This window comes from Pagrus major, chromosome 22 (assembly GCF_040436345.1).
Source record: "Pagrus major chromosome 22, Pma_NU_1.0".
NCBI lineage: Eukaryota > Metazoa > Chordata > Actinopteri > Spariformes > Sparidae > Pagrus > Pagrus major.
This window is the reverse complement of record NC_133236.1, coordinates 28,307,710-28,327,433: the sequence shown is the minus strand read 5'-3', so window position 1 is coordinate 28,327,433 and position 19,724 is coordinate 28,307,710. Positions and strand designations below refer to the sequence as shown.

The window sequence follows — 19,724 nt, the reverse complement described above, 5'->3', positions numbered from 1 at the left end:
GTATGCTTGTTGTTAAAATGTCCTGTCTGCCGTTAAGACGTTTCAGCCTCATCAGGAGAAACACGGTCTGTTGGGCCTTTCTGTCAACCCCGTCTGCATGTCGTGTGAAGGACAGGCGGTGGTTGATATGAGTCTGGTGGGTTAGGCCGGCGTCCTCAGCTTCCCGTTTCGCCTTGTAGGTGAACTGTACCGGGTCCAAACTCTCGCCCACCACGGTGCTAAAGCTCCTCAGCGACCACCTGCTCCATGCACATGCAGAGGATGGAGGTGGTGTTTCCATTTCCACAAAGTTGGGGGGAAAATAATGGACAAAAATTGGGGGTTGTGGGTCAATGGATCCACTCTGATGACATCATCAAGGTGATGATGAGTCATCTTTTTCTCTCAGATTTGCTTCCACCTGCTTCTTTTTATAAACAATAAAGCAGTGAAGCGCTGACTCGTATGAACGACTCTATAACAAATGAACGAATGCCTCAGAGCCACGTCTGAAACTTTAATTCATGTTGAATATTCTTCGAACGCAAACAGACAAATTAAAGAAATAAGGAAAGCTATGTAGTCTCTAAATCCTGCAGCATGTGGCAGTTTAAACATTTTACACTCATTTAATGGAGCACAAATTACCTCAATACTCACTGTCTTAATAAACATTTCACATTAAAAACAGAGTGATTTTTGTGTTGTGAAACATGAACTGTGGTCTGGCAGTTGTAATGATAGTTTGAACAGAACAGCCTTCAGCAGCAGCAGCACTAACGTGTTTTGGTTGAACTAGTTGTGCTCTTCCATGAAGTTTAGGGACTCCTGAGAGGAACCAAAGGTCAAACTGGAGGCAGCGGAGGCAGAGATATCCTGACTTTCAGTCCTGAGGGGGGGTCAATGGATCCTACTCGTACAGAGATAACCGATGATATCATCAGGGTTATCTTCTGACTGTGATTCTGTAACAACTGAATGAACGACTCAAAACCTGCTCTGAACCTGTCATTTGATGATTAAAGCTCAATTTTCTAGTACTTCACTTCGAAAAGGAACAGAAAGTAACACTCGAGATCGATGCAGCAGAGGCCGAGGTGTCCTGACTTTTAGTCTCCAGCTCGGGTCAATGACTGATGACATCATCAGGGTCGTTTTCTGCAACACTGAAGAGCTGGAGGACTTTATACTGTTGTCCTGTTTCCATGAGCTGAACAGGATGTTTCGTAACGTGTTGTAAATCGGCAAAAACAACCATTTTACAGGATATGCAGTCAAACATTATATTAAATACTTTAAATATGTTGTATCTTTATTGTAAAACATGTTTATGATTGTGTTTTGGCAATGCTAATGAGAATTTATGGGTTTTAACAAAATACCCCAGAGCAGTAGTTCTGCACCTTTATTTGTGTGACCCGTAATACAAAGCAGCCCCGACTGCGGCGAAACGCGATGTTTCATTGGAACAATTTTCAGGCCTGAGTCGGTGAAACTACTTAATAATTAACTGGAAAAAAAGAGGAGAGATTAGAGCAAAACCCTAAATGAAAAATAAACATCATTTTTTCGCGGCAAAATGAGATTTTCTTTCTTATTTCCTTTAATCATCTGTCGACCGGCTGACTGGAGCTAATTCAGCAGTAAATGTAAACATTGTTTCCTGGTCAGCAGAATAATGAGCGGTGCGTCTGAGCTGAGGTGAGAACGGCTTTATTTGGACGTGTTTTGTGTTTTCGTGGCCGACCCGTCACGCCACCTGCGTTTGCAGCTGGTCGGACAGGATGAAACTTATCTGCTTGTTCACATGTTGTGTCTGACTGACTGATGGTGATAAGACAACGGTGTCACTGCAGCAGTCAGCACAGATCCACCGTGATGAGCAGTGACTCAGGGCCCGGCTATATGTTTGTTCACTCCTTGGGTTTACTGACTCACGGATCTACAGTATTTGTACTGTTTAGCCTGCGAGGCAGGAGCGGCCCAGAGCCCCCGTCCACCCACCCAGAAGACTTCCTTTTTGCTCAACTCAGAAGGGGAAATTTAGCCCAGATGTGACTTCAAACAGGAGAAAAGCTGCAGGGATTGGAGGTGGGATCAGGCCCATCTTTCGCGTGACCCCGAGACCTGCTCCTTCCTGGCATCTGTCTATTTTTTCTCTTCTCTTCTTTCTCTGATGATCTCTTGTAAGTTGCCGTCTCACGGGTCCTTTCACTTTTTTACTCCTAAACGGCACAGCTGCTTTTAGCAAAATCGGCGCTCTGTCGTTGGTACTTCAGCCGTGTAGTTACCCGACGTATAAAACGATAAGGAAATCCTGCGTTTCACCAAATAAGGTGAAATTGTGGCATTTATAAAGCTCTCAGGACGAAACACACTAAAGCCTTTGAATAGTAAAAACAACCATGAGGTACTTCACATCTCTCAGCGCCGTGTCATATCTTTCTCTGATAAATATATTAACCAAATGAAGACAACATGATGACACGGCACTTTTTCCAGGAAAAGCTTCAGTGAGGATTAGGCAGAAAAATGCTTAGCTGTAAAACATCAGCGCTAATTAAAACAACAGGTTACAACAGATAACGCCTGAGGATTGTTCTTACGCCACTCATGCTTTTTTTTTTTTTCCGACTTCATTTCCCAATAAACAGCACAAAGATCTATTCCCAAGAAACTGACTAAGGACACCCCGGAAAACAGGATATGACTGTACAGATGTTGACCTCGCCCCAGTTTGTGCCTCTCATGACTCACCATTATTTGTAAGTGTCGCATAGCAGCGCTTTAATGTTGATCATGTTCATTGTTTCACTTTTGAATGTCAACTTGCTAACATTTGCTAATGAGCAATGAACAAAGCCCCGGTTCACTATTGCAGGTATTTAGTAAAAAAGTTTTTTTTTTTTACCTGTTTGTGTTGCTCGAGGCAAAGTCGGGTCATCGCAAATCAAAAATGGGAAAGATGGATGTCTGTATTAAACTTAATGGTCATCCATCAGTAAAGATCCTGAGATATTTCACTGAATGTGCAAACTTTTAAACTCTAAAAGTCAGGAAATCACCTAAAAAGTTGCAAGGGTCCATCCTCTGGACACCATGAATCTGAACCAAATGTAATCCAAACAGTAATCCATCCAACAGGTATCAGGACATGTTCACTTCAACATCAGCCTCATTGTGGCGCTACTGAAACAGTCAAATGGTTGCCAGAGTCAGTCGGGTCGATCCTCTGGGGACGACGATGTACAAAGTTTCATCTCAGTTTAGCTGCAGCTAAAAAGAGGCACAACTTAAAGGGTTAATATGAGATTTTAAACATTAATACAGCAGCTAGCTACTTTGCTATATACAAAATTAACTCAAACATTGACTTCATGTAACTCAATTACATTTAGGATTTCCATGTAAGCATTATACTGAAAAGTAATGGATTACATATGGATTACTTTTATGTAAAGTGCTTGAAAAATATCATTAAATCAATTACTTACATCAACTCAACGTGCATTAAATGATTCTTTACATACCACTTAAGTAATTGAATATATAATTTATGTTACTGAAATACATACAGTCAGTGTTTTAGGGACATTATGGAGGACAGGGATTGTTTCTTAAAGGTTTCTTAATACATTTTAAACAAGAAATAGGCTTTAAAGTACCAGAATCTTGCTTCATACTTCAAACAAATTAATTTTTTTTATACAGCCCAAAATCACAATCACATCGCCTCGGTGGGCTTTACAGTCTGTACAGTGAACGACACCCTCCGTCCTCAGACCCTCGCGGAAAAACAAAGACGCTGTCTCCATTTTTATTTTCCACCTTTACCGGGTGAACGGTGTGGCATTTGTTTTAGTCTGAGATGCTGGTGGTCGAGTCCAATATCTCATGCCGATGAATATTTTATATTTAACCTTTAACGGACAGAGAATATTTCCTCATCAGAGATATTTTAGCATCAGATCCTCAGCTGTGAGACTAGAAAATGTATATCGACGCCCCGGAGATGTTTATATTAAAGTAAGACCTTCAGAGGGAGGATCTCTCCTTGGAGCTATTTTATTTTTCGTAGCAGAGAGCGGCACGTCAGCACAAAATGGCCTCCACTTATCTAAACAATTATACATCGCTGAGCAGTTGTCTGAGGCATTAAATCTTAAGAGGACGAGGATGACACGGCCGACACATGTCAGACACAACAGTAATCCACAATCCCCTCGTCCTGTCCTCTTCTGAGTGATATTAAACCTCTTCTTCTCCTCTTTCCTCCCCTCTACGTTCCCCTCTCCCCCCTCGCACTCTGCCTCGCTCTCCCCCATCCCTCCCTCAGCAGAACTACAGGGGCTTGCTTGTTGTCAAGTCAGTGTTTTTACAGCCTGGCATTAGCACAGGGCAGCATTCAGGCAGGACACTGCATTCACTTTGCCTCCCCTATAATTCACATGCTCACGTGAGAACGCGCTGCCACAGCTACGACTCGTGAAATGACCCTGATTGAGCATCGCCGGCCTTCTGACAGCCCGACGGACCATTTTAATCTTCTTATAAAAGCAACTCGGAGCCTACAAATAAATCTTTTATACATTTTAAATGCCACGTATAACACCCCTATGTGACGTTAGGAACCCTGAGACGCTGCAGGGCCGTGTTGAGTTTTCTTATACGACAGTGTGGGCTCGATTTGTTCGACTTTAACAAGGAGGGAAGATGGGGAGGAAAAATGTTTAATCTCACTCTATAACTCTCACGAGTGTTTTATTTCATTTTTGTTGTGTCTCAGCTGTATGTGCTGTGTCTGTCAATCATGATATGTTTACATAGAGACAAAGCAATAAAAAAAAAATCTAAAAGAGGAAAGAAGAAATGAATTTTTTGGTCTACAGGGGCCCCCGGAGTTGCTGCAATCCTCTGCCTCCCTCGTCTCCTCTCAGCTCCATGAGTAAAATATACAGTTGGTTGTTGGCTGACGAGTTTCCCGAGCTGTGAAAACGCTCCGCTCTCTTCTGAGATCCCCGCTGCGACATTAGACGCATGTAGATTGATAATCGACGGGGGTAAACATAATTACATCGCCTTAGAAATTAATGAACGCATTGATCGCCCACTCTAAACATTATCAGCATATTTCTCTTTAAGCCACTGAAATCAGGAGGGAAGGGCCTGATTATATCAGCCATTTTTTTTTGCAGTATTACTGTGGCTTCCCGCAGTTCGGTTCGCTCAAAGATCCTGCCAATACTTGTGGGGAGGATTTTTAAACACTGATGTTGTTGGCACCTTTTGAAGTGCCTTTCAGTGTCCAGATGTAAATTTGTGCAGAGGGAGAAATGTGATAAGCTAATGATGTCTCCGAGGACTAGAGTGAATATAACCAAGGGATAAACATATCTGCATATCTGAGTGGACTGTTTTCCCTCCCCGCTGCCACCGCCGTTAACGCCGTTTGGGGGCCCGAGCAGGGGCCAGATGGACGGAGCGGGCTTTGATGTGCTCTGGGGTCGAGTGTATCTGCAGTTTTATCAAGGTACACAAGCGTGCAGAGTAAATACGCCACGCCCAAAAACTCTGGGAAGGTCTCTGGGTAAGGCGAGGGAAGGGGAATTTCCTCTCCGAGATTCAAGAGCGGGTGTGGACTGAAATATTTCGCTGCGTTTGTGCCATATGGATGTTGAATAAAGAAAATCCTCAGCAACAGACTGATAGATGTTCCACTCTACATAATGAAAACTAATTATTTTATTCCATAACTGAATAAAAAAGCTGTTCTCAGAGGAAAATAAGGTCCTGTGAACACTGTTTGATTTCTCAGTCACAGTTTCATACTGTTTTACTTTGTTTATATGTGGCGGACCCTGCCACCTTTCCAGTCAGTCAGTGAAGATCTCTCTCTTGTCTTCCCCAGAACTACACAGCGCCCCTTTTTAAAGTCATTCTGCAATTGTACGTCTCGCTCGGTTATTTTGCTTGACAACACTGAACAATATCAAATTAACACACTGAATAATGGCTCGAGCGGCTACATAACCGTCCTCTCGCCCATTTAAGTGTCTTGTCATTTTATCCTGCCTGAATAAGAGACATTCCCATAATGCTGCAGCGAGCGGGAACAGAGCGCGCTACTGCAAAAACATGTCCATCAAGGAGGAGGAAATAAAAATAGGCTGTTTCCCTTCTAAATTCACTCAATCAATAATTCATGCCGCGCACAGAAGCTTGATTTATGAAGGAATTAAATGTTGTGGACTGGGCCTAGCAACAGCCGTCCATCTTGGCGACGTGGCAGCCCAAATTAAACATGAAAGGCAAACAGTGAGAACAACCGAATCATCTCGATGGAGAGTCCACGTGCGAGAGGACTTCAATGGCGGCACGCACCGGACCGGTGATTCGAGCGGCGGTCACATAATTTGTTTGGGGGAAATTTTCATGACTTATACGCAGAAGTGGGTCACCGAAAGGCCAACATTAATAGTGTTTGGCAAGCGGAGGCGGAGATGAAAGGCAAACGTGCACCTGCTGACCTGTGAGGGATCTCGTGCCTCCCGTGTGCCTCTCTGACCTCGACTGTGGCTATAAACCAACGTGGAAAACGCAGGAAACATGACAGTTTTAGCATCGCTCAGTCAAAACTGAAATTTGAATCCTCCTCGTTTTTTGGGCAGTAATTCATATTTTCTTCTCCGGTGCAGGAAAGTAGGCCATGCAAATAGTAAAATAATGCTGTGGGTATTGTAAATATTATAAGAGGATAAAAGTTTGGGAGATATTTGTGGAAGGAATATTGAAGCTTGGAGCCTCTGGGAAGGGATTTCCCATGGGAGGGATGACAGCCAGCACATGATGGCCATCATCTCCACGCTCTGTCAACTCCCATGGTGCACTATTGACTTGCACCTTGGAACGCTGATATAACAAGTTGGTTTGTCCCACTTTTTCAACATGCACCCAAAATTTTGACTGTCAGTTGTTTGTCTCTTGAACTATTTCGCTGTTAAGTATCTATTTCACTCAGAAAGTGGAAACTAGCAAGCTAATGGAAGCTACTTTAGTCAGTCTGTATTGTGAGCTAACATTAGCCACAAGACATGCACGTCCTCGTAGAAGACTAAAGAAGGAATCGCTAGATAAGAAAATTAATAATTGAACAAAAATAACTTGGCTGTTTTATGGTAACTCTGACCGAGTGACAGGCCGGCGTTCACTGAACAGCAACTGTGGCCACAAATGACAACCGTAAGATAACGGTAGATATGAAAACTTGCTCCAAAGGAAGCACAAATTAAAGAAGAGTCATAAAGTCAGCAATAAATACAGCAATATCTAGGCCTGTCTTAAATGTGCTAACATTAGCCACCCTATGCTAGTGGTCATTCCAGCCAGTTGACTCTGTAACAGCAAAACTACCAGTTCACATTTCATGAGGATAGGGTTTTTGTGTTCCTCCTTCAAACTTTACAGTCTTATTTTAATTTCACTTTAACTTTAAAGCTTAAAGGACAGTGGAGCTGTGTTTGAAGCCTGTTGTTAGCAACAGTAGCTAAGTAATAAACTATCTGTTAGCGGAGATATACTAGAGACACTGAGACGAGGCACCCGAGACCGCGTCCTTCACACCCAACCCGAGTCCTTCACAAAGAAATCCACAGTCCAGCAGCTATAAACATCTTAAACAAATCGTCCACAGCCGAGAGGGACGGGAAGGTCTCATTTTTTGTCACCTTGTGCCCCTTTTTAATCTAGAGAGTGCTTGTGTTTACACATCCTCAGGTTCAGGGTAAAACCTCTATTAGCATTATGTGAGTGTTGTGTAAAAAAGAAGGAGCACGGTGCACCGAGATCAGACCAGGAAACTTGCAGTCAGATGTGTCTACTTGAGGAGCAGTGTGGGCAGAGCAGTGCTGCTGAATCAGTATTAGCACGAACTGAGCAATGTAGTCGGATGAAATTACTTTGGCTGCGTCTAAATGCTTCAAATCACTGGAAGAAGTGGACGAGGGGAAGTAAAGACGAGACTGCGCTTTTCCACTCGGGGCTAATTATCCAGCTGTAATTAAAAAAAAAAACACCATTCCGAAAATAAGTGGGGCGAGCGGTCCTTAAAGAATCTCAACACAGGCCTGCAAATATTCCAACAAAACTGGGAGCTAATGAGGCCCTTCAGGGACCCTGCGTGGCCCCGGGGACACAGTCACACAGGCAGGAACAGTAGGAGCATTAAAGGTGTGTGACTGTGTGACTTCAAGACCGATTCATGGATTTTTTTTTTTGTTGTGATTAAAATGCAAATGAGAGCTCAGACATGGCAGACGGGCAGGCCGGCCGCACATAGCATGTAGGAATGAAGTGTGCAAGAGAGACAAAGTATTTTCTGCAGTGTGCGGGCAGCGGGGAGGATCTGTGGCTTAAAGCCATCACGGAGCTGCTGGAGGAGATGCATTCTTTATTCTGAGGAGGGGAGGAGGGACAGAGGGAGAGAGAGGGAGAGAGAGAGAGAGAGAGAGAGGGAGAGGGAGAGAGGTGAGCAGAGCACACACGTCGCACTATCAACTGAATCCATCTAAGAAAACAACTCGCAGGGAGTCCGGCTCTGAGCTGCGTTCACACACTGAAGGCAAGTTTTGAGCTCCTACAGTAAAATAAAGAGCGCACCGGACGGACGCAGCTGGCCGTCATGGCCCGTGGCGGATCAGGCGGCGGACACTTCGGCGAGTGCGTCCTCACGGTTCGGCCAGAGTGTGGAAGAGGAAGCGGGCTCTGCTCTCACCCTGCCGCCGGTTTCTTCGGTCCTCATGCGCCGCAGACGGTGTTGAGTTAAAGCGGAGGAGCTCCGGAGCTGGAAACAAGAAAAAAAAAAAAAAAAAGAAAAGGAAAAAAGAAAAGTGGTGGACAGCGGTGCGGACGGACGCGCAGCCACAACCAGAGGAGGGGACCCATGCAGGGAAATATGCTGTTCCGTAGACTCACCGGGTTCACGCTGCTGTTCGGAACCGACTCGCACCAGCTCCTTTGCCGAACGGACCTTTACGCACGGGCTTACAGCAGGACCGCATGAAGGACGGAGGCTTGGGAGAAAAAAAGGGGGAAAAGTTGAACGCGGTCGCGGGTTTGTAATGGAGAAAGGCTCGCTGAAGGTACAGTGGCTTGTTTCTACAATAACGCAGGACGGAGTTGGGGAGAAATGTAGAGAGAAGGGGGGAAATCACAGGCCTGAGTTGAATATCAATCGGCTACTTTTCCAAATTATTTATGAAGCGATCTCCTCCGAACAGATCCACAAACACCGTGTTCACCTCTAACCCACAGCCCCGCGCATCCTGCGAGCCGAGATATGGTCACAAACTGGCGTTAATTCGCAGATTCCTCGTGACTTTTTAAAGATTAATTAAAATAAACGTTGTCCAATTTATCTGTAGGTTAATTAGATGTTGGAGATCACTGCAGCGCAGGGCGCACAGCTCCACATTCCTCACCCCGGAGAGATCCAGACTTTTTTCCTCCTTATTATTTGGGGTGGGGGGGCTGCTTCACTCTCGATGCACTGCACGCTCTTCACCCCCCCCCCCCCCCCCCCCCCCTCCCCCCCTCTCCTTTGAAATAATTCATTCAGATGAACAGCGCTCACTGGGCAGCAGTGTTTGAAGTCTTACCTGATCCGCCTCTTATCGCCTCTTAAATACCCCCCTATCCATTTTAAACTTTTTAATTGCGTTTTTTTTTTTTTTTTTTTCTGTCGCTAAATCCCAGTTTCTAATCGGATTTGGTCCTGGACACATATCACACAGCGTTCATCTCGAGCTCCGTCGACTGGAAATTAAATAAAAAAGACCGAGAAAAAAGAAAAAGAGAGGAAAAGAAAAGTCTTTCTCTCACTTTGCCTCCTTCGTCTGCCCACGGACACCATTTATCACCAGCTCCGTGTTGTTAAGTCAACTTGACGTCATCCGTCTTCTTTTATTCTAAGGTTATCATTTGGGGCTTTTTCTTGGTGACATTTTATTTATGCAGCTATAATAATCTTGATGCTGCTGCCTTCTGCTGTTGACTCTGCTGCTGTGGCAGCAACATTTTATCGCCTCATGTGGTTGCTCATACTCCCCCCTGAAGCTTATTTGATTAAATTTAGCTCTTTCAATTTAGAGAAGTAGATCACAGATGTGTGTCAGAGGATTGTGTCTCCATCTCTGGAGCCACAAAGAGCCCCATGGAGTCAACAAACAGCACAGCACAGGGGGAGTTTAAGGCAGCAGGGGCAGGAAGGCAAATACAGGGATTATTTTAATTGCTGTTTTTTTTTTTTAATTTTACTGTTTAATTTGATGTCACGGCTGTCAGACATGAAACAAATCAGGAATTTAGTAAAAATTCAGCAGGAATTCTGATTATTGTCCGTGGCTGCTCCTCGTCCCCCGACAAAACCCCTGCAGGACACCTTTAATCCAACGCTCATGGCCGTTCCCTGTGTTTAACATTCAACCCGTCATTCCCGTTATTGTGTGTCATCCAGCACCGACTCAGTGTGAAGCCTCAGTTAAGATGAGAGCTACCGATGACAACACGTATCTTTCAATCATGTGAGGGAGGGGGGGTGTTTGATGGCTCATAAAACTTAGAATAATGGATGTGGGGGTCTTACTGTAATCCAATGGCCTTGTGCTTTACTACAAGGCTCTGCATGTTGAAAAATAGCCTGTATCGATCATTTATCGCAGGTGGAGGGACTAAATTATTTTCCAATCCCATTTCATTTGACAGCTCGTGTATGTCACTCTGGTGAGAGGAGGAGCTGATATGCAGGGTTTTTATTCCTCGACTGCCTCTCCTTTTGTTTTCTAATTCCACTCTTCACGGCCCTTAAATCTCGGCGTGGTGGTGGTGGTGTGCTCAGGCCTGCACCTAATAACGAGCACCTCCTCAGGCCACCGGCAAAACAATTGCCTCTGTTTACAGTAAGCACTCGTGTGTTTACCCGTGCACCTCCGACCACAGCGTCTGCTCGAGCAGACAGAAAGAAAGAAAGACGGTTGTAACTTATTTTCTGTGCCGTTTTCTTTTTTTTCTTTTTTTTTTTTCCCCAGGAAATATTTTCTGCTCTTGTGTAGCCGCCCAAAGAGGTGATGTCTTTATTAGCCTTATCTCTTTTCAGCCTGTTTTCCATTAAGCAGAATTGATGTTTTGCTCAGAAACCTCTGTGAATCCATGAGTGTGTGTCCTTGCAGTGCTCTATTCCCTCCTTTGATAGAGCGGATAGGGATAAAAGCCTTCTTTATGTCTGTGAAACCGGATGTGCAGGGCTGTTCTGAATATTTATCAGATGGTTTGACCCTTTTTTTTTGTAATAGCCAGCGTATAATTTGACATGAGCAGTGAACGATATGTTTTGTGACACTGTCTCTCTGTTCGAGAGAAGGGACGACAGTTGGTGTGTGTGTGTGTGTGTGTGTGTGTCAAATAAAGCGATGGAGGAAGAGAGGGAAAAGAGAGGCCTCTTTTTTTTCCCGAGAACAGGCCACCCCTAAATATACTAATCCAGCATTTCTTTGTTTTCCCACAGGTCTCTGGATCCAAATGTCACCCCCCTTGGACTCTGCCCCAGCCGGGGACCAGCAGTGTGTGACGGACAGGCAAGTGGAGCCTGTGGTGGCTCTCTACTGCGTGTCTTCAAATTGGCCCTGGCTGAGCTCTGCATGGAGCAACGAGTGAAGAGTCCTGCTATGGTCTGATGTCTCAGCATGGATGGAGTCAGTCAGAGGACCGGCCACCACTAATGAGGCCATCGCTCTTCAGCTGAGGACTAGCATTTACAGGATTACTCCCACGGTTTCCTGCTCGTTTGCAGCTAACTGCATCATTACCAAACTCTCCTAGGTGGACCTTTCGTGGGTCTGGTTTTTGGTGGATTTATACATCATTGCCTTTCTGATTTTCGTATTTGTTTTATTTTTTTTTTTCTATTATTGGCTTCCGTTTTCCTGTTTTGTTTTTCCACTATGGAGTTTCTTGCCGGACCCTGGAATAAAGATTGGGCTTCTTTCCTGCAATTTTGGTTGACTGTCATCCTAAGCCTCCAAATGCAATTCAGCCCGGGTGCCTCTTGCCCGGTGGAGTGTAGATGTGACATCCAGTTTGTGTACTGCAATGAACGCAGCCTGACATCAGTGCCTCTGGGGATACAGGAGGGCTTCAAGGTCCTCTTCCTACATAACAACCAGATAAATAACGCTGGCTTCCCGCTGGAACTTCACAATCTGGCTTCCGTCGAGACTGTGTATCTCTATGGCAATCAGCTGGATGAGTTCCCCATCAATCTGCCCAAAAACACCAGGGTCCTGCATCTCCAGGAGAACAATATCCAAACGATCTCCAAGGCAGCTCTGGCCCAGCTGACTCGGCTAGAGGAGCTGCACCTTGATGATAACTCCATCTCCACAGTGGGGGTGGAGGAAGGGGCCTTTAGGGAGGCAGTAAGCCTTAAACTCCTCTTCCTTACCAAGAACCACTTAAGCAGCGTTCCCATTGGCCTTCCCGAGGACTTAAAAGAGCTGCGGTTGGATGAGAATCGCATTGCTGTCATTGCAGAGGAGGCCTTCCAGAATGTGACACGCCTGCAGCGCCTCTTGTTGGACGGGAACCTGCTTACAGATGAGGGCATTGCACCAGGGACCTTCCAGGACCTGGTTACCCTCCGTGAGCTGGCCCTGGCCCGCAACTCACTCACCTTCCCCCCTCCCCTCCTGCCCAGCCAGTCACTGGTCAAACTCAGCCTGCAGGAGAACCAGATTGACAACATCCCTGTGGCAGCCTTCGCTGCACTAAATAGGCTGGAAAAACTGGATATCTCCAGCAACCAGCTACAGAGTCTCACACAGGGTGTGTTCGATGGCCTGTCAAGCCTAAGGCATCTCATGGTGCGAAATAACCCTTGGCGTTGTGACTGTGCTGTGAAGTGGGTGGTGGTGTGGCTCAAATCTTTGCCTTCCGCTATCAATGCCCGAGGCTTTGTGTGCCTGAGTCCAGACAAGGTGCGTGGCATGGCAATCAGAGAGCTCACGCTGGATATTATAGAGTGCCCGGTTGATGCTGACCTGCCGCCCTGGCCCACTCTCCGCTCCACACCACCTCCCCCTCCCACAACCATGCCTATCACCACCATGATCTCCACCCTCATCACCACATCCATCCCGTACTACTTTGACTCACCCTCCCCTCCCTTACCCCCGATCCATAACAACCCTCCCGGTCCTCTCCCTCCTTATGAGGACCCCCTTCAGATCTCCTTCCACGTGGTCAACTCCACGAACATCGAGGTGAGCTGGGCTTCCTATTTCACCGTCACAGCCTACAAGGTCACTTGGGTCAAAAGGGGCCAAAGCCAAATAAACGAAGGAATGCGGGAGAGGACGGTGAGCGGGGACCGGCGGCAAATAAGCCTCACCAACCTGGAGCCCCGGTCTGTGTATCGGATCTGCGTGCATGTGCTGGACACCCTTAACTCCTACAGGCCCGGAGAGGATACTATATGCTCTGAGGCCAGGACCAAGCCTGCGTCTGCCAAGCCTCCTGGTAGAGAGCAAGCTCCTCAGGAGAGCATGAACTCCACGCTGCTAATGGCTGGGATCATTGGCGGAGCGGTGCTTATCATCCTGGTACTGCTGCTCAGCCTGTTCTGCTGGCACATGCACAGGAAGAGCCGGTCATCTTCGACCAAGTGGAAATACAACCGGGGCAGGAGAAAAGACGACTACTGCGAGGCTGGAACCAAGAAGGATAACTCCATTCTGGAGATGACTGAGACCAGTTTCCAGATAGTGGCGCTGAACAATGAGCAGCTGCTCAAGGGAGATTTCCGCATTCAGCCCATCTACACGCCCAACGGGGGCATTGGATTTAGAGACTGTCACCTCAGTAACAACAGCATAGCCTACTGCAAGAGCAGCAACGTGCCCAGTACAGAGTTCTGCCACACGTGATGCAGCGGCAAATAGTACAGAGGCATTCACACGCATATACACACACACACACACACATGCACACACCAGAAACACTTAACAATACATGCATAAATACACACACATATACACCATTTGTGTAGACGACAAAAAACATAAAAATTCTAGTCAAATATAACTGTACTATATATATTTCCAAGTTCTGTCTACGATGTAATTTATACTGTGGATAATAATGTGGGATTCTCTGCTATCTTTTTTATTCTTAGAAAAGAGATACAAGTGTTTCTTTTTTTATAACCAGCAGGGTTTTGAAAGTTGTTTTAAATGGTCAGTACTGTACATGAACATGGATTTGTACAATCACGGCACCCTGGGTGTAGCTTCTGACGAACGCTGTCAGCCTTGGAAATGTAAGGGCGCTTAAGAGGGCTGGGGTCCTTTGCTAACCACAGAAGCAAAAAATATGGCCTTTTTTTTTTTTTTTGCGCTTTGATACACTGCAAACCCTCCCCGGTACAACAGAACAGTAGTAAAGACAACACAGCACAGGGGAAATCCAAACACTGCTGATTAGATCGCTGTGGAAATATAGCGCTGGTTCACTGGTGGCATGTTGTAAAAAGGAATTGAAGTGCACTTTCTTGTTAATGGAAGCGAGGCAGGAAATGAGCAGGAGGTGGTGATCACATGTAAGGGATTGCGAATGGTCGTGTAGGGGAATGTCATCAATGCTGCGGGTAAAAAAGCCTGGACTGAGATTTCCCAAAAGTGCCTTAACGCTAAAAGCATCTTTGTTCTATTGGTGGTGGAACAAAGGTGGGCTTTAGTCGAGAGACACTTTTTTGGGGGAACTCTGAAAGAAACGATGTGGCATTTGCAGCACATTTGTATTTTCCGTTCAATTATTAACACGAGTTTAAAAAGCAACAAAGGATTATTGTCTCTAATGAGGTGCGTGGATGTGCTGAGACTTGCAGATCCTTTTGGAAAAGAAAAAAAAAATCCCCTTCGTTTGTTCTGCTTCTTTTTTTTCCCTGTTTTGGCAAGTGGGGCCACAAGGGGGCAGTTTCCCTCAGCGTCGTGTGTGGGACAGAGGAACAGAGGGCGAGACAGACAGAGTGAAAGAAAGAAAGGAGAAAAAAAAGCTGCAAAGATCACTTTACCTTCACCGTTCCCCCTAGAGTCCATTACCCAGACGACATTACTCATGCTCAAACAGCGTTGTTTAGAGTATTATTGCTCATCGAGCTACTTAATGATGTGGAATCATTTAAAACTAACAGTGTTTTCTGTGTTTGGCGGTTAAATGATATGGATTTTCACCACTGTGGTCTATCATGATGGGGGTTGGGGTGGGGGCTCTTCTTCGGCCCTGTGTGTGTGTGTGTGTGTGTGTGTGTGTGTGTGTGTGTGTAGAGTGTGTGATGAGTTTTGACAAAGCAACACAGCGCTAATTATACACCCACTTATTTCAACCCTCGTCCCAGCGTTCATTAGGCTTTTTGATAAATTAGGAAATTACAACAATGAGATCGCACTCATCGCCCCGTGGTCCTCACAATGCACGGTTGTGACCGAGCAGCTCGTCTAACGTCTCATCACTCATCCCTTTGTGTACGTTTACCAGACTGTCTACTTCATTTATGGCTCCATTCACCTGGACAATGCACCTGCTCGCCTCATAACATCGGCCCCTGCGATTGGTGGTTGTCGCCCTATCTGCTCGCCCATTTTCTGTCTCACCGTCTCCCCCGTCTGTGCGTCTGCACCTCAGATCCCTGCATGGGCTCAATTAAAGCAGTTTTTCCTGCCCTTCAGCTCCGGGGCTGTGGTGGCAGCTCTTTGCATGTGTGGTGCCAGTGAGAGGTCTTCATTATGCACTTCTTAAGAAGACTTTATTTGATTTGACAAGATTTTATTTGGAGGGGCCAAGCTTAGAGAATTCCCACCGCCGACCCCTGCCACCCCCTTCACCTCCCTCCCCCTCCTCTCCTCATAATCCTCGACCAAAAAAGGGAGAAAAATATGTAGACTTTATTTTCACTTGGCTGCATGGAGCTCACGCTGGGAGGGAGAGAGAGTGTGTTAACTCTTTGTGAGGCGCTCAGATACAGCTGCTCGAACACACACGGAAAAAAAAGGAATCGTCACAATCCAGGCCGAACGTTTAAAGTCAAACGATTTTAAAGGCCTTGTACTCGAGATGTTCCAGAGGGTCGAGATTATCTCTGTTAGGATTCACCTCCAAGTAGCTGCACTTAACTGAAATTCCTGCAATAGCTCAGATCACAATCGCATGGGCCTCTTTGTTGGAGTTTCATTGAACATTAGTTTAGAAAGACAAAATCTCTTATCTAGAAAACATTTAAAGAAATGTTTGAACTCTTTTGGGAGATACGCTCATTTGCTTTCTTGCTGAGAAGATAGATGAGAAGTTCGGTTGCACAGCCGTGTCTTTAAAAAGGGGCTCTTTGGAAGCCGGTCGTTAGTTAATGCTAGCGGACTCCATTTCTAAACTAACGTTAGCTACTCTTGCTCTCTGTTAGCGGTATGGAGAGAGGCGCTGAGACGAGGCACTTGCATAAAGTCACATCGTTAGGACTGTCGCAGAAATTAAACAACTTAAATAAATTGTCCACAGGCTCGGGTAGGTCTAATTTTTCACGTCACGAGCCCCTTTAAGGCAAATGAGAAACTGTTAAACCACAACGTGTCACTTACACGCTGTAGACGTTACGTTTGGACCGAGCCTGGCGATATATTTTCATCCTGCTTCCTTGTCTTTATGCTAAGCAAAGCTAAGTGGCCGCTGCCTGTAGCTTAATATCTTCCACACACATATATCAGAGGCGGATCAATCTTCAATCTTCTCAGCTAACTCTTGGCAAAGTGTGAATAAGCGTATTTGACTATTCCTCTAAAGATGCAATATGTTTGGAATTGGCCACCTGTCAAATTCATACTCCAACAAATACAGGGCAACACATCACCAGTGCTAACTGCTCGCCGTTAGCTCGTAGGTTCAGTTAACTGTGTAGCTAGCAGTCATATTAGCCGCACCAGGAGCTCCGAGTACCTGAGGAGTGTTGGCGTTGTTTGATATCAGACTGTCACCTCTTAGGATTAGCTGATGATGCCTGATACATGCTCACCATACATAGACGTCTTTGGCTTAATGTCAGAACTGTTACTTCACATTCTGTTGATGGTTTTAGTTCATTTTTGAATTTCTTGAAACCAAAACTCTCACATATTGCACCTTTTACGTGGAAGATTATGTAAAATAAGTTTTACGTTGCAACAGAATCAATGATAAATATATTTATCTAAGCAAAAATAAGATTTTAAGACTCAGTACTCCGATATATGACTTGACAAGATGGATATTTTTTTCATGTTGAGGCTGATAAATATAAAGATCTTCTGTGGTTATCAAAGCATCTCCACTTTTTATTTTAACCTTTTTCTACTAATATCCACAGCGGACCATAAGACACTTGAACATTTACATCTGATATTGTCTAGACTATTGTTTGTTATAGAGGAAAAGCCCTATTTTAAGTCATGTGCTGATCAAACAAAAGGGGGGAGGTCCGACTATTGCAACATATAGTATCTCCTGTCTGTGAATGTGTAACAGAGACAGATATTTGCCTTACCTTTTATGCAGGACTGAATGATTAGCTGGAGAGAGGGAGTTAAGTGGGAGGAAGGGAAGGAGAGGAAGAGATATAAAAAAGACGGCGACGAGAAAGCTGAACAGAAAGCACATTTTTCTCCAGACGGATTGCAGCCGCGGCGGCAACAATAACAGTATTAACAGGAAGGACAACACTTAGCCGTGGCGCACAGTAGCTAACGAGAGACTGTTCATCCGTAGTGCCAGACCTAAAGAGGTGCATGGTTAATGATCCAAGCAGGCGAGGAAGGTGCCTCAGTGGTTGTTTTGCAGCGTGCATTACTCTTAATTTCCTACGTGCTTGGTAAAAGAACGCGGCTGCGACCAGCGGAGTTACAAAAAGATGTATGACAGACTCCGAGCATTGGATTATTACTGTTTCAGGGTGCAGAGAAGTAATTTCCCCTTAAATCTAATTGAATCACGTTTGAAATAATTCATCACTGAGAGGTCAATTCAGACTAAACAGGAGTGGTATGTTTGAAATCATCTTTTTCTTCCTGTAGGAACCTTCACTGCAAATATCTATTAGCCAGTAAACATTCATTCAAGGGTTTTTGCATGAACTGTATTTAGCTTCATAGCCCCATCATTTCTTTTGTCATGCCGGGTTTTCAAGTATTTTTTTAAGCAATCACCCAGCGGTGGTTGAGGTACAGCTTGAGCAACCGCACAGAAAAGGTTCTCACACGTTTTTTTAAGAGAGCGAGAAGGCTGGAAAATTCACAGTGCATGTAAAACGGCTATGTTGGAATACTTCGCCATCCTGGCTTCTCATCGAGACACTGCTGTGCTCCGTCAGCCACCCACACCAAGTTTTTTCTTAGGAACCAAAGTTAAAATTTCTGTTCTCATGATGAAATATTGATGTTGTTCCATGTATGTGCCTTGAGGTTGAACTTACAATGTAAAGTCCTTGAAACCTTTAAATGTTTTTGCACAAACTGTAAATACTTCAGTGAAGCTTTTTGAAAATAAAAGAGCCATTGGATTTGAGCGATCATTCCCTTTTTTATTTTAGAGAAATGGAAAGTTCATGTTCTGCTGTGCTTCAATAAGCGATCCTACATTCTTTGTCTCCTACACGTTTTAGTTTTTGTGTGCTGGCATAAGCGATCTGTGGGGAGAGTTTGTACAGAAACACGGGCCTTGGCTGAATCTATTTTGGGTCAGACACTAGTAATTCTGGGTCAAAGATTTGTGCTGTACACACCGTGCCAAGTTATCCTCTTATTTCTATACGGGAAGCTTGAGACATCTTAGCGTAACCACCGCAGCTTAGCGTTCAGCTGGGGAAAATCCAGGATACTCTCTCATTCTACTTGTATGGCACAACTAAATCCCAGAATGGGCTCTTTTTTTTTTCCAAATCCCCGTCTTCCACCAAAGTCCAACTTTATTTTTTTCCTCCCCATGACCACATCCCAGTGTCGCCTTTGTAACCTCCAGAAAACCCACATTAGCCCAATCTTAATTCACTGTGACAATTAACCACATGAATTCAGCTGAAACACAAGAGGGTGTGCCACTCTGGTATTTTGAGGCGGGAAAGTGGTATTTTTCTCAAAATCCCCAAATGTCAAAATGTGATTTGTTATTGTAGAATCATAGGCTTTTTTTAGGGGATGGGGAGAACTGAGGCTTTGGCACTAAAATCATCTACTTTGCTATTTCTCTCCCCCTTCTTCTTCTTCTTGTGTGTTGTGTAATGAGTGCCATAAAATATTCAGAACCCCCTCTGCATTCATCAGGATTCAGTTGGGAGCCCATCAGGAAGTTCTCCCTGAGTTTTTAGTAACTGCTACCTAGTTTCAAACAAGGAAACAATCAAATCAGGTTGCACAAGTAAAACACTTAAAGGATAAGTGCACCCAAAAATTAAAATGCAGTCATTATCTACTCACTCCCCCATGTTGATGGAAAGTCAGGGGAAGTTTCACAGCCTGCAAAACATTTCTGGAGCTTCACAGCAAAACAACGCTGCTGCATTCTCCTACACATCTGCAGAAAACATAAAATGTTCTCCAGACAGCTCGTCCAGTGTAATCAAAGTCTCTGAACGCCCTGTGACCTGTTATTTACAGCTGAAGTGTTCACTTTAGCCGCTAAGC

At 45.0% G+C, this 19,724-nt stretch overlaps 1 protein-coding gene across 1 annotated transcript; it reads left to right on the top strand.

Moving 5' to 3' along the window:
* The first annotated feature begins 11,901 nt into the window (after positions 1-11,901).
* flrt2 (fibronectin leucine rich transmembrane protein 2) lies at positions 11,902-18,609 on the top strand. The gene has a single exon (XM_073493051.1). The coding sequence runs from the start codon at positions 11,973-11,975 to the stop codon at positions 13,950-13,952; it is 1,980 nt and encodes a 659-aa protein (XP_073349152.1). The 5' UTR covers positions 11,902-11,972; the 3' UTR covers positions 13,953-18,609.
* The last annotated feature ends 1,115 nt before the right edge of the window (positions 18,610-19,724 follow it).